This window comes from Bison bison, unplaced genomic scaffold (assembly GCF_000754665.1).
Source record: "Bison bison bison isolate TAMUID 2011002044 unplaced genomic scaffold, Bison_UMD1.0 scf7180017864356, whole genome shotgun sequence".
NCBI classification, from domain to species: Eukaryota; Metazoa; Chordata; class Mammalia; order Artiodactyla; family Bovidae; genus Bison; species Bison bison.
Genome location: NW_011494928.1, coordinates 3,039,746 through 3,055,739, shown reverse-complemented (window position 1 = coordinate 3,055,739; position 15,994 = coordinate 3,039,746). Strand labels below are relative to the sequence as shown.

The 15,994-nt window shown below is 46.9% G+C and overlaps 1 protein-coding gene across 1 annotated transcript in view; it reads right to left on the bottom strand.

Annotated features, from left to right (window-relative positions):
• MTNR1B (melatonin receptor 1B) overlaps positions 1-15,994 on the bottom strand; it is a 63,789-nt gene that overhangs the window by 29,278 nt on the left and 18,517 nt on the right. Inside the window, exons 7-8 of the mRNA XM_010855187.1 lie at positions 15,255-15,993; positions 13,655-13,819 (exon numbers count right to left, since the gene is read on the bottom strand). Of these exons, the coding sequence (XP_010853489.1) occupies positions 13,655-13,819; positions 15,255-15,993 (904 nt within the window). The remainder of the gene's footprint in view (positions 1-13,654; positions 13,820-15,254; position 15,994) is intronic.

The following is a 15,994-nucleotide window of genomic DNA, read 5'->3' as shown; positions in this document are numbered from 1 at the left end:
CCTGCGCTCTGCCACAAGAGAAGCCACCACAGTGAGAAGCCTGCACACCACAGCTAGGGAGTAGCCCCACTCGCCGTAACTAGAGAAAGCCCTCCACGGCAGTGAAGACCCAGTGCAGCCAAGACAAACAGTCAAACAACTTATTTTTTCAAAGTATGCGATGAACATCCTCCTATCCACTTCTGTAGCATGCCTCCCAGTTTCCCTCCTCTCATTCAGTACATTTATGTGTCTAGTTCATTTTCAGAGATATCTTATGCATGACTGACTAAGAAAGGTTGTTGCTGAGCCATGAAAGATGCTGGGATTCTTGGCCTCTGAAGGAGAGGAATTCAATCCTGAACCAGTGACAAGGCTTGATTGCTCAGAGATTTTGTGTAATAAAGTTTTATTAAAGTATAAAAGAGATAAAGACAGCTTCTAAAAGACATCAGAAGGTGGCAGAAACAGTGCCCCCCTGCTAGTCTTCAGCAGTATGTTATATTCCTATCAGCAGGCTGTTAATTAGGGAAAGGAAATGTCTTAAAATTCAGAGTGGCACCCGGCCCCTCACCCACAACATGCACTGAGCTAACACTGGCACCAGGCGGTCATCCCGGGCCATAAACGATCAACATGAATCTTGAAGAAAGGCAAATTCCAAAGCAAATACTCCGTTCACTAACATAGCTTAAGAAAAACTATACAAAAGAACTATACAAAAAAGATCTTCTTGACCCAGATAACCCGATAACCACGATGGTGTGATCACTCACCTAGGGCCAGACATCCTGGAATGTGAAGTCAAGTGTGCCTTAGGAAGCATCACTACAAACAAAGCTGGTGGAGGTGATGAAATGCCAGTTGAACTATTTCAAATCTTAAAAGATGATGCTGGGAAAGTGCTACACTCAATATGCCAGCAAATCTGGAAAACTCAGCAGTGGCCACAGTACTGGAAAAAGGTCAGTTTTCAATCCAATCCCAAAGAAAAGCAATGCCAAAGAATGCTCAAACTATTGCACAATTGCACTGATCTCACATGCTAGCAAAATAATGCTCAAAATTCTCCAAGTCAGGCTTCAGTATGAACTGTTGAACTTCCAGCTTTTCAAGCGGGATTTAGAAAAGGCAGAGGAATAAGACTTTAAATTGCCAACATCCATTGGATCATTGAAAAAGCAAGGGAGTTCCAGAAAAACATCTACTTCTGCTTTATTGACTATGCCAAAGCCTTTGACTGCATGGATCACAACAAACTGTGGAAAATTCGTCAAGAGATGGGAATACCAGACTACTGACCTGTCTCTTGAGAAACCTGTATGCAGGTCAAGAAGCAACAGTTAAGACTGGACATGGAACAACAGAGTGGTCCAAATCAGAAAAGGAGTACGTCAAAGCTGTGTATTGTCAGAGAGCTTAAGAAAAACTATACAAAAGAACTGTACAAAAAAGATCTTCTTGACCCAGATAACCATGATGGTGTTATCTCTCACCTAGAGCCAGACATCCTGGAATGTGAAGCTTATTTAACTTCTATGCAGAGTACATCATCCAAAATGCTGGGCTGGATGAAGCGCTGTTGTAGCCATGCACTCTGGGAAACAAACTCCCTCAGAAGGACAATGCAGATAGTGGAGGGCAGTTTATTACACGGGTGGGCCCAAGGCAGAGTCTCCTCTTAGCCGAGGACCCTGACGAGTTTTTGTGAAAACCTTATATATTCTAAGTATATGTGCCACCTCCCCAAATTCCCTGAAACTAGTCTGAACAAAGGAAAAGAAAGATACAATCAAAGTTAACCGTGATTCATATGCCTTAAGCCTAGGTAGTTAACAGTGGACAATTATCAATAGGCCTGTGGTCATACCCCAGTAAGCATAATAGAATTTATGATTCTATTCACTTACACAGATAATTAGGGTATTCTCTTAGGTGATGGAGAGTCTAAATGAGAGCCCTGGGGCTCTTCCATCAGAGGGGTCTGGTTTTCCATTTGGTATGTTGTTTCCATAGATACTGGGCACATAGCTCAAAGTCCTCAGTCCGGCCCAAGACGGAGTCCAGTTTTCAAGATGGAGCCTGTTCTGTCTGTTTCCTCCTCAGCACAAGCTGGAATCAAGATTGCCAGGAGAAATATCAATAACCTCAGATATGCAGATGACATCACCCTTATGGGAGAAAGCAAAGAAGAACTAAAGAGCCTCTTGATGAAAGTGAAAGAGAAGAGTGAAAAAGTTGGTTTAAAACTCAACATTCAGAAAACTAAGATCATGGAATCTGGTCCCATCATTTCATGGCAAATAGATGGGGAAACAATGGAAACAGTGACAGACTTTATTTTCTTGGGCTCCAAAATCACTGCAGATGGTGACTGCAGTCATGAAATTAAAAGACACTTGCTTATTGGAAGAAAAGTTATGACCAACCTAGACAGCATACTAAAAAGCAGAGACATTACTTTGCCAACAAAGGTCCATTTAGTCAAAGCTATGGTTTTTCCAGTAGTCATGTATGGATATGAGAGCTGGACTATAAAGAAAGCTGAGTGCCAAAGAATTTCTCCTTTGAACTGTGGTCTTGAAGAAGACTCTTGAGAGTCCTTTGGACTGCAAGGAGATGCAACCAGTCCATCCTAAAGGAAATCAGTCCTGAAAGTTCATTGGAAAGACTGATGCTGAAGCTGAAACTCCAACACTTTGGCCACTTGATGCAAAGAGCTGACTCATTTGAAAAGACCCTGATGTTGGGAAAGATTGAAGGCAGGATGAAAAGGGGATAACAGAGGATGAGATGATTGGATAACATCACTGACTCGATGGACATTTAAGTAAGCTCTGGGAGTTGGTGATGGACAAGGAAGCCTGGTGTGCTGCAGTCCATGGGGTTGCAAAGAGTCGGACAAGACTGAGCGACTGAACTGAACTGGAGAAAAATGCATTGGTTAGCTCAGGGTTTGAGAAAAGTTAAGTTTAGGTGGAACCAGGTGTCATCATGGCAACACAGAATTGTAAAAGAAACCTCCTTTTAAATTTGTATAGAGAAGCGAAAAAAAATCTGACACCTGCAGTTTGTTTCTTCCTGTTGCTTAACAGAGAGATAAAAAGTGTCTGACACTTGTAGCTATTTCCTCAGTTTGGAGACCCCTAGCCTTCCTGCCTGTTACCCTCTGAATTATTTCTATTTATTCTTTATTTTATTCTGTCCACTTTAGTCACACAAATAGTCATCTTCCTTACCTGCTATCGTGTACCTTGTGCTTTTCCTTTGTAAAATGTCTTGGAGATCGTTCCGTGTCAAATTACAAGGAGGCTTGTCATTTCTTATGGCACCATACGATTGCACTGATGTTTCTTCTCCCAGTGCCCTGTGACATACATTTAAGGTGTTTCCAATCTTTGACTACCCCAAGGTATGTTGCAACAATTAACCTAGTGTTGTGCACAAGGATGAATGTATCTGTAGCACAACTTTGTAAAAGAGGAATTGCTAGATTACATGGAGGTGCATTTGCAATCACGAGCGATCTGCCAGGTTGTCCTCAGTAGGGCTCAGGCCAGTTTACACTCCAACAGCACATGACAGGGCTTGTTTCCTGCTCACACGGGATCACATACATTTTCAGCCTTTGACCACCTGATAAGTAAAAAAATCAGAGTACACATTTCAGGCATCAATGCCTTTGCCTTTACTTTTGAACCTTCCTCTGCCTCTCACCCAGATCCCTCTGACCTGTGACCTATCTACTCTGAGCACTGCCAGTCTCTATAATTCCCACAAGCATGTAACTCCTATAGCTGGTCGTCCTTTCTGTTATTGAACCTCCCATGTTACTTGGTTAGACGTCTATCTCACTGACTATTAATTTCTCCAAGGCAGGAACTTTGACTTAATCACCTTGATGTCTTCAGCACCCGACACCAGGCCTAGAAGATATATACTTATTTAATGAATATTAAAAATACTTCAACTGCATATGAGTTGGTGACACCATTATTAACAGCACACTAGGTTTTTGTAGTTTGAGGTAACTTCTCCTCTCTCATACACGTGATACTCTGTCCCTGGAGCCACTCTGCATCAGGAGCCTCCCCTGCTTTGCCCCTGAGTACCCATTCTGTATAGGCTTCCCTGGTAGCTCGACTGGTTAAGAATCCGCCTGCAATGCAGGAGACCCTGGTTCGATTCTTGGGTTGGGAAGAGCCCCTGGAGGATGAATAGGCTACCCACTCTGTTATTCTTGGGCTTCCCTGGTGGCTCAGATGGTAAAGAATCTGCCTGCAATGTGGGAATTCTGGGTTGGGAAGATTCCCTGGAGAAGGGCATGGCAACCCACTCCAGTATTCCTACCTGGAGAATCCCCAAGGACAGAGAGAAGCCTGGCGGGCTACAGTCCACGGGGTCACAAAGAGTCGGACACCACTGAATGACTAAGCACACACAACACGTTCTGTGCAGAGGTCAAGGAGATAGTGACTGGGAAAGAACTGTAGACTCCATCGTCAGATCTGACGCCATCCTTCCAGGAAAAGGTCTGGGTTTGACTTCTGAAAGCAAAGTTGGAAAAACGCCAAATGTTTTCTGCTGCCATGTGTGCCACACTTAAAGGGAATACATCTGATCCAAGGGGGCTTCCCAGGTGGCACCAGTGGTAAAGAGCCCGCCTGCCAATGCAGGAGACATAAGAACTGCAGGTTCAATCCCTAGGGCAGGAAGATCCCCTGGAGAAGGGCACGGCAACCCACTCCAGTATTCTTACCTGGAGAATCCCATGGACAGAGGAGCCTGGCAGGCTACCGTCCAAGGGGTCTCACAGATTCGGACTTGACTGAAGTGACTTAGCATGCATGCACACATCCTATCCATGACTTAACTAGAAAGGGGTTAGCTTTACTATTTCAGCCATGGAAACTTTCTCCCAACTTTCCTTGCAAATAGTCATTGCTTAAATAAAAGGTTATATTGCTACCGCTGCTGCTGCTAAGTTGCTTCAGTCGTGTCCGACTCTGTGTGACCCCATAGACGGCAGCCCACCAGGCTCACCCGTCCCTGGGATTCTCCAGGCAAGAACACTGGAGTGGGTTGCCATTTCCTTCTCCAAAAGGTTATATTATTGACAAGTAAAACAAGCCAGATTTCTTTGAAATGAAAGCATGGAGCTAGTTTGTACATTAAATATGTATTTAAGCTTCATGAGAACCACTCCTGACTACTTTGAAAAGGAAATGAATGTGACTTTATCATCAGCTCTGCCCATTTTTCTCATGTATGCAATGTGTCATCCTCCTAGTCTACCTCCATGCTGGTTAAATGAAGAGAAATGATGATGTATCTCATCTACTTACGTTAATTTCATTGTTTCTCATCATGAGCAATTTATATGAGAACTGACATTAATTAATTCCACCTTCATCTGTCATTTAGTTCAACATTTAATCTAGTCCCATGCATCAGATAAAAATGTAGTGCTCTAAATGCTGAAGTTTTTACCTCAGGTGAAAAAGGAGGTCATAAATCTAAAACAGCACTGGCGTCTCATCCTTTTGCCTGCCACTCCATCAACCGTAAGTAGATACTGGCTTCAGGAAAGTTCAGGAAACAGAGCTGTCAAGATGGATGGACTTAATGTGGAAGTGTGTGTTACCGTGACCAGACTCTCAGTTCTTAATGATCCTCACAATAAGAAGTCTATTCTGAGGAATGCTATCAGAAATTGTAGCAGCCTTCACATTGAGTCAATACTGTTTCTGGCATTTCACCATTATTGTGGGTTCCTTTTTAGAGCCACAGCAAAGATCAAACACATTCTGATATGCCTCTTTGAAGAGCCAACCATGAGGCTAAGGCCCTCAGTGCTTTCCCATTGCCCATGATCTGTCTCCCCAGTCTTCCTATCCAGAGCTCAACACACTCGGCCCCCCCACCGTGTGGGCTTGCTTCTCCCCCGTCCCCACCACTGCTCAGTGGCCATGCTGTAAGTGAGCAGATCACTCATCTCTGTTCTGAAGCTGGGTCTGTCTCTTCCTTCATAGGTCCATGGCTGTGGCCCTGTCATTCCCCCTGACTCAAGTCTGTGTGTCCTCCAAAGGTTCTCATTTTCTATTGTCATCTCGCTTCGCTCCACCCTAAGGGCTGAGGCCCATCCCTCGCCCCTGAGGCTTGCAGTTAAGCCTCTGATCCTGCTGCCAAGCACATTCCGGTCCACACTCCTAGCCAGCCACCTGGGGGTGAGGATACCCTGTACCTCTCTGCGGACCATGGACAGTGGTTGCTCGCCTCGAATCATCACCATTCACCGTTCTCCCTGAATACCTGACTCTAGGTGTTGGATGTATTAATGCTTCTTCCCACTCCTGTCAGTGCAACAACACCCACCTCAGCCCAGCCCTTCCTTAGCAAAGGTAGGCCTAGAGAGCGCATCCAGACCCTGCTCTCCGTCCTCTTTTGCTGTGGCTAAGCCATCCTCGCCCACTGAGCTCATGACGGATGGCAAGAGTCCTAGTGATGTAGTACACTTAAAAACATGTTTTAATCTTTAACTGTCACTAAATAAGACATCTTCCTGTGAACAAAAAGAATATAAGAGGGCTTCCCTGGTGGCCCAGTGGCTGGGACTCTGTGCTCCCAATGCAGTGGGCCCTGCTGGACCCCTGGTCAGGAAACCAGATCCCACATGCTGCCATTAAGAGTCCGCAGGCTGCAATTAGAGATCCCACAGGCCACAGCTAAGATGTGGTGCAGCCAAGAAAGAAGAAACAATAAAGAAATAAAGCGAAAAATGAGAGACTCTCTCCTTCAACCACAGTCCATCCCTTTTTCCAACGGTGAAAATTTGGAAAATTCACTTCCAGACTTCTACTGTGTATATACATCTTACTGAAACGGAGAAGCTCCACATGGTCTTTGCTCCCCACCGTGTCCTCCACATGCCTTTTGCCTGGGGAAAACTTTAGTCAAAGAATAAACTTGATCAGAGAAGTGAGAAATGTGGACACAGAGGAAAACAGCCAAGGAGACTAAATAATAATAACGCAGTCATCAAGCACAGTCAAGGACCTTTAGTTCTTTCTCAAGGGTTATAGATAATATTCTGAGCCATGTCCTGTGAGTGGTCTTATAGATACCAAAATACCAGGTGAAACGTTAACTACCTGATGATCAGACTTTACCCAGGACTTGAGCTGCCACAATTCTGAGAATGGACCCCAAAGAACTGGGAACAAGTGCGTCCTGGAACTGAAGATGAACTCTACGTAAATCAGCGAGATGATGCTGGTCAGACCACCGACGCCAGCTGAAGATGACTGTTAGGGATGGAGGTGCTGTTTCTGCATGTAACCTCCCCCCCCAACTCTGTCTGCGAAACCTCTCACCCCTGCTTGTCAGGGTGGGGGAGTCAGCCTTGGGACAGATGTCTGCCACCCGCCCCCCCAGTTGCAAGCATCTGAAATAAAGCAAACATTCTTTTCTACCAACCTGGCCTGCTTGTGGGCTTTTGAGCGGCGAGCAGCCAGAACCCCCACAGATGACTTTCTGTAACATTATAAGGAGATGAACACACACAAAGAAGATTTAATTTAAGGAGAAATGACACCCTACTATATACTATTATCTTCAATTTGGTGTTTTTTTTCATTAAGCTTGATACTGGTATAACAGATACAATTCCCTGTGGATATACACACCTACCTTTGCACAGCAGCATAGTATTCCATAGTTTATAATGAACTGTTGTCTATTTAGCCATAATTCTGTTGATACATACTTAAACTGAAGACAGTTTTTCAGTACTACAAATAACGAGGTGAGCTACATTCTCATACAAAATATTATAAACAGTTCCACAAGTTACACAGCTAGGTGTGTACATTTAAGCAAGAAAGAGTCAATGGAGCAGCTGGTGAGGCAGTTGGAGAGAAGGGCGAGGGAAAGAATCATGTAGAGCTTGTGATCTTCATAACCGTGGAGAGGCCAAGAGTGATTTCCATAGAAGAATCAAACAACCATTGTACATTTCGGAAAATCACTCTGGTTGGATTATGGAAGAGAGATGAGAAGAGAGCAAGATTAGAGCCACAGCAGTATTTAGAAGGTTGTTAACATCCAGGCTATTGTGGTAAGTGTATACACGGGGGAGGGGTTGTTCATACCACGCGATAGGTTACATACAAGCTACATTAATATAAAAGATTCATCACTTTAAAACACAGACTAGGGCTTTCCTAGTGGCTCAGTGGTAAAGAATCTGCCTGCCAATGCAGGAGACACAGGTTCCATCCCAGATTCAGGAAGATCCCACAAGCTGTGTACTACTGAACCCCGGCACCACAAGTGTTGCGCCTGTGCTCTGGAGCCCGGGAGCCACAGATACTGAGCCCTCCTGTTGCAACTACTGAAGCTCGAGTTCCCCACAGCCCCTGTTCTGCAACAAAAGGGGCCACCACAATGAGAAGCCCACATACCCCAACTGGAGAATGGACCCCACTCCCCAAAACGAGAGAAAAGTCCTTGCAACAACGAAGACCCAGCACAGCCAAAAATAAACTTTAACAAAAGGCAGAATTACTCACATAGACACTGCTAGCATATTGATTTTTGTTGGTAATGAAATAAAGCAGTCAACAGAGTATGCAACATAAAAAGGAAACTGGGCAATAAAAGTTGCCTACAAATAAATTGTAAAGATTTTTCTGAGTCACCCAAATAAAGGAGATTTAATCCCAGGCTACATTTTAAATTCCAATAACCTAATCTGGGAGACCTGGCTGAAATTCCGAGAGGAGACGTCACCTTTTTGAGGTCTAAAATACAACTTTAGGCCCAGCCAGTTCTAAACAATTACCTTGGCTATGGTACAGGAATAATTAGTGGGGTAGGCAGTACCCATCAAGGGCTCTTGAAAAGGACTCCAATCAGATGGGCATAGGAGGTGGTCCCCACTTAAGTAACAAGGATCTGGAAGCAAATATGCTTAGAAAACAGTTCGTTTCCACTTGGCCTCCAGGGTACAACCCACTGTCTGTCTGCATTTTCTTACGGACTGAGAAAGAACAAATCATTTCCTTTTGTCTTAGGAATGTTCACCTTTGTCTTTACCCAAATTTGTATTTCATATTCATTTAATATCAATTCATCAGTTAATATTTGGAGAGAATGAAATAAACACCCCTGAACTGGTCCTTATCTTTAGCTGGAGAGTTCGGTAACTCACAAGTAGATATCATCTCAAGAGACTGAAAGCTGACAGGAAGAGAATTAGCCTGGGAATCTGAGGCTAAGCCAGATGGGAGTCACTGGGACGGTTTGCTTCTTCCCTCTCTCCCATGCCAGCGCTGCCCCTTGTCATAGGATGTGGTTGTTATGGTGACAGTGTAGAGAGGAGGAGAAGGAGTAGAGGGCACCCTCAGACTTCTACGCCTTTAACCTGGCTCAAGTCCTGAGATGCCCACAGCCTGCTGAGGACACGACGAGGCCAGGAAGGCCCGGCAGTGGCTTCTTTGTGTCCCCGTCCCAGCATGCAGGCCCCAGGTGTCGGACTCCTCCCACGCACTTCTGGTGATTTTTCTCTCAGGGTTTAGACACCCTCCTATGCTATCTTGTTTCCATCACGACTGTGTCAGCTCCATCCATCCTCGTCTGTTTAGCCCAATCTTTCCTTGGATACAAGGGAGCTACGCACAGCAAGGACCGTGTCCAGAGGCCGGGGTCCAGTTCCTGCTGTGCTGTTTTCCTCCAGCAGCTCATCCCAGCCTGAGTTCTGCTCAGGTAGGATCCCCGCCCCATCCATAGGCACCCAAGTGCCGGGTCACATTTCTAGGTGATTTATAATAGGGGGAGTGAAAAGTGAAAGTGAAACTGTTAGTCCCTAAGTCACGTCCGACTCTTGGTGACCCCATGGACTGTAGCCCGCCAGGCTCCTCTGTCCATGGGGATTCTCCAGGCAAGAATACTGGAGTGGGTTTCGGTGCCCTTCTCCAGCGGACCTTCCTGACCCAGGGACTGAAACTAGGTCCCCTGCATTGCAGGCAGATTCTTGACCATCTCAGCCATAATAAGGGGAAGAGATAGATGAATATCTCAACACACCAAACAAAGGGTACTAAAGACAGAGATAAGAAGGACCGCTTAACAACAGGAAAGAACAACCCCAGAACACCTAAGCTGATACGTTTTGATGTGTGGACCTTGAGTGTGTATTTGTGTGTAAAGATTACAAAAGAGACTACAAAAGAATCAGTGACTTTGAAAAGAACCAGAAAAAGTCGATTTTGTAAAGCCAAATGCAATTCGGAACTTTGACAGAGATCTGACTTTTAGACTTTTGCCTAAAGTGAAAAAAAAAAAAGGATTTTATATTCCCTTTGACTTGTTCTCCTTAAAACTTTTGGACATCTTTAAAAGCACTTTTAGAATGAGGTTGTTTTGCCCTGGTCACGGGCAGGGCCCAGTGCTGACGTCTTCAACTGAAATATAAATGGCACTGAAAACAGCACTAAATCAAATTCTGATGCTTTACTTATACATAAATGATTCAGTATAAATTATTTTATTTCCTTTGTGATTTTTCTTTGACCCATGGATTTTAAGACATATGTAGCTAATTCGCCATTAAGGAATGTGTAAAAAAGGGTTAATATACCAGGGTCTGAGATCGCCATCCTTTGAAAGGTCTGTGAGGTTGGTCCTTGGCTCTCATCTGGACACTTGGATTTTTCTCACCACTTGATAACAGAAAGAGGGACTCATTGTACTGAAATTATTTATACAAATAGTGTTTCTCGTGATGAACACCAGCTTCCCTTTGGGGAATCCAGAGCTTTGACCCATGCCAAGCACAGGGTGCCCATATGCCTGAGCTCCAGTAAAAACCCCGAACACCTAGGTTCAGGCAAAGTTCCCTGGGAGACAGCGTTTCACGAGTCTCATAATCATTTGCTGCTGGAGCGATTGCTTCCTGTGTGGCTCCACTAGAAGAGGACCCTTCGAAGATGGGAATTGTCTTTCTCCAGATTTCCTCCACACTCCCCTTTCCTGTGACAATTTTGTTCTGGTTCCTTTACTCCACTCTGTCCAGGTACCTGTTAAGCCTTTCAAATAAACTTTTCATCTCTGTTATCACATTTTTATTTCAACATTCCCATTTTTAAACACAATTTTAATTTATGTGCTAAAATTCCCTTTTCACATGCATTGTCCACCTTTTCTATCACATCCTGATCCATGTTTTTCAGTTATTTTATTTTTTATTGGGATATAGTTGCTTTACAATGTCATGTTAATCTCTGCTGTACAACAAAGTGAATCAGCCACACATATACATAAATCTCCTCTTCCTTGGATTTCCTTCCCATTTAGGTCACCACAGAGCATTAAGTAGAGTTCCCCGTCCTATACAGTCAGTGCTCTTTAGCCTTCTATTTTTACATAGTATGTATAGTTTCTATTTTATACATAACCTATAGTGTATATAGGCTTCCCAGGTAGCGCTAGTGGTAAAGAACCTGCCTGCCAGTTCAGGAGACATAAGAGACACAGGTTCGATCCCTGGGTCAGGAAGATTCCCTGGAGGAGGACATGGCAACCCACTCCAGCATTCTCGCCTAGAGAATCCCCATGGACAGAGGAGCCTGGAGGGCTACAGTTCATAGGATCGCAAAGAGTCAGACACCACTGAAGCGACTTAGCACACACGTGCGCACATGGTGTATATATGCCGATCCCAATCTCCCAATTCATCACCTCACTTCCCCACATGGTATCCATACATTTGTCTGTGTCTCTATTCTTGCTCTGCAAATAAATTCATCTTTACCACTTTCTAGATTCCACATCTCTGCATTAATATATATATATATATATATATTTGTTTTTCTCTTTCTGACTTACTTAACTCTACATAACACCTGTATTTTTTCAGCTATTTTAAAGTCCTTACTTTCTAGTTCCAACATTTGCACTATCTCTAGTTCTCCTTCTGTGATGACTCTGTTTTTGTCCAGGGGTTGAAACTCCTTTCCTTTTTGAGTGTCTCATATGTTTTTATTTTTTGGCATGCTAGAGATAAAAACCACCGATGCTCAGAAAAGGGCCCACCTGCTCTGTCAGGCTTCTAGCACACATGCGCATGTGTGGGGGTGGTGGGCGTGGGAGTGGTCCTGCCTCAGTCGAACTTCTAGTTACCCAAGTCTAGTCTTGCATCTTTCCTTAGATTCTGTTCAACACTAGCCTCAAACATTTTGAAGGTAGGTCCAGGGTTTTCTTGGTATTAAGACATCTGCTCCGCGGTACCTTCTCATGCCAGCCCCAGCAAACTAACACAGATAGGAATGAAGGTATCAAAGTGGTATCTTCGACCAGGTTGTCCAGCATCAAAAAGGCAGAGAGTGAACAAAGTTCCCACACTATTGCAGCAAAATCATAATGATCTTTATTTAAAATCAGAGTCCACAGCGAGAAGCCATCCCACATGAGTATGTACATGCCTGATGCCCTGGGTTTCCCCATATCCCTCCATTCTTTCAGCTTCTGGACCATCACCAAAACCTGTGGGGAAAAAAAAGGTCCCAGTTAGTGGACTGTCAGCACTGAACCCTGGCAAGCCAGGCGACGTCTGTGGGCCCAGCGAACTGAAGCGAGCTTTTATTCCTTCAACCGTATTTACTGAGCCAGAGCTGTGTCACACACTCAACCCAGAGCAAAAAGATACAGGATAAGAGGAGAAGGTGGGGAACACTCCCTTGTCTTCACTTCAGGAGTGGCTAGCCCACCCCTGTAGTTGGTGCCTGGGGGCAGGAGGCAAGGGGAGCAGAAGGCAAGCACAGGCCAGGCCCGGTCAGCACAGGCTCTGCCCAGAGCTGGGAAAAGCGGCTGCAGCCCCGGGAGAGGCCTTAGAATTCCTGTGTGTCTCTGTCTGAGGTCTGGACTGGGAGGCCTCCCTGGGTGGGACTTTCCACACTGGGCAGTTGAATCCCAACCTTTCAGTCACTAAACCTGGAACATCTACTTTCTGAGCAGTCTGGTTAAAGACCACCAGGGTCAGAATCAGATTCCCAGAACCCTTCCCAATATCTGCACAGTCAAAATCTCCTGTTTGACAACCTCCCAGGTCAAACACACACACACACACACACACACAAACAAACAAACAAGAGCCCCAGGCTCCACACCTTCTTTAAGTTTCTTTGTACAAGCATGGGTAATACCTTTTCAAGGAGTTTTAACAATTAAATAAGATAACACATACCCAGCACTTGGAGCCCCCAAGCTTCCAGGTGACCCAGTGACTGGGCAGTGTGTCGGTTGCGCAGTCGTGTCCGACTCTTTGTGACCCCATGGACTGTAGCCAGGCTCCTCTGTCCACGGGATTCTCCAGACAAGAGAATGGGTTGCCATGCCCTCCTCCAACGGATCTTTCCGACCCAGGGATCAAACCCACATCTCCTGTGTCTCCTGCGTTGGCAGCCGGTTCTTTACCACCAGCACCACCTGAGAAGCCCTCTAGCAGCGACAGTGACGACTAAAGGTCCCTAAACATTAGAAATGTCTGATGTTTAAATATGATTACCAAATGTTCAGTAATAAAATTCCAATGCAACTAAGTTTCGGGGGAAAAACCCTGAGAATACACAGGCTGAGGAAGGCCCTGGGGCAGAGGTGGCCCCACTGCCACACACACCTTCCCGTCCCCTTCCGTCCACTCCAGTCTTCTCGGGTCCCTGCTTCTCTCCTTCCGGGTCACCCTTCACGCTCTGTAGGTAGAATAATGACGAGGGAATGATGACGAGTGCCAGCCATGCCCTCACTCTCAGGCCGTGCCATCGCAGCAACTCCTCACACAGCCCTGAGGGGGCAGGCGGTGGCACGGTCTCTGTTTAAATGGGAGCAACTGAGGAAGACAGAGGGTAGGGGTCTGCCAAGCACACAAGCAAGTCACACAGCTTGAACAGGGTGGGACCAGGAAAGGAAGCTGGGTAGGCTCTAGTCCAGACGCCTGAGGGGTGTGTGTGTGTGTGTGCGTGTGTGTGTGCGCGCAGTATGCCTGTAGTGTGGTGTGAGTGGTGTATACTGTGTATATAGGGGTGTGTGTGCGTGTGTGTGTGCAATATGTCTGTAGTGTGGTGTGAGTGGTGTGCACAGCATATACAAGGGTGTGTGTGTATCTGATGTGGTGTGTGTGTGGTATGCCTGTAGTGTGATGTGAGTGGTGTGCACAACATATACAAGGGTGTGTGTGTATCTGATGTGGTGTGTGTGTGGTATGTTTGTAGTGTGGTGTGAGTGGTGTGTACAGTGTATATAGGATGTGTATGTGTGGTGTGTCTGTAGTGTGGTGTGAGTGGGGTGTACAGTGTATATAGGGGTGTCTTTGTGATGTGGTGTGTAGTGTGTCTATAGTGTGGTATGAGTGGTGTATACAGTTTATATAGGGCTGTGTGTGTGGTATATCTGTTGTTTGAAGTGAGTGGTATATACAGTGTATATAGGGCTCTGCGTGTCTGTAGTATGTGTGTGGTGTGAGTGGTGTGCACAGTGTATATAGGGGGTGTGTGTGTGTGTATGTCTTTAGTGTGCTGTGAGTGGTGTATACAGTGTATATAGGGCTCTGTGTGTGTGTGTAGTATGTCTGTAGTGTGGTGAGTGGGGTGTACAGTGTATATGGGGGTGTGTGTGTGATGGGGTGTGTGTGTAATGTGTCTGTAGTGTGATGTGAGTGGTGGGCACAGTGTATACAAGGATGTGTGTGTGTGATATGGTGTGTGTGGGTTTGCACACGTGTGCACACCTATGTGTAGGGAAGATCCTGGCAGGGTTGGGGTGCAGGACGCTGTCCTCGGAGCGGCACCTGCAGAGCACCCCTCGTCCTGCCCTGCAGAGCTTCTCCTTCCAGCCTCGCTCACAGAGGAGCCCTGGCCTCCTGCAGCCCCTCAGGGGAAGGGGCGAAAGCAGCAGGAAGCCCAACCAGGAGGGCAGCAGTGGGCAGGAGGCTGCCTCTTGCACCCCAGGCCCCTGTGCCTTCTGCTCCTTCCTCGCCCGTGCGGGACCGGGCCCCGGCGCACCCGGACTGTGGGCGGGCTGGGCCGGATGTGCTCGCTGGGACGCGGCCTCCAGGACCTGCAGGGGTCCCTGACTGCCTGACCCCAGCGTGCTGAGGGGCTTCTCGTCCACAGGGTGAAGGGCCCCCAGCTGCGCACTGTCCTCTGACTGGCTGGCACAGCCCGGGCGGCTGACCTCCCCCGAGGAGTGGATTCTCTCCCATCATTTCCTGAGTGCGTTGCCCGGCTGGGCATCAGGTGGGAGATTATCTGCCTGCACAGGGGCACGGGCACTATCAGCGGGGGTAGGCTGGCTGCCCGGGCCCTCAGCCTGGCTGCCCTTGGAAGAGTTCTGCAGGCAGCGCCGTGGGTTCCAGAGGGCAGAGATGATCCTCTTGTATTCCCTGCGGAAGTTCTGGTTCAGGAGCCCATAGACGATGGCGTTCAGGCAGCTGTTGAAATAGGCCAGGAAGTAGCTGGAGACGAACAGCCCCTCTGGCACCCGGGGAGCCACTTCTTCGGGGTCAATGGCCACGGCGAGGCCGATGCAGTTCAGCGGCGCCCAGCAGATGGCGAAGATCACAAAGACCACAAACATGCTCAGAAAGCTCCGCACGCGACCAGACCATGGGCGTGGCTTGCTCTCCGCCTTGACCTTCCTGCGGGCACGCAGCACCAGCACCCAGATGTGCAGGTAGCAGAAACACACAACAGCCACGGGCAGCAGGAAGTGCACGAGCACCACGGCCGCCGTGTATCCGGCGCTGGCCGTCTGCGCGAAGGTGCACGAGTAGACGCGCGGGTCGTACTCCAGGGACCCCACAAAGAAGTTGGGCAGAAGGACCAGCAGGGTGAGCAGCCAGACGAGGCCAACGTAGACGGCGGCGTGCCGGCGGCGGCAGAGGCGGTGGTAGGTCACGCTGCGGCAGACGTAGCAGTAGCGGTCGACGGCGATGGCGGTGATGTTGAAGACGGAGCCGACC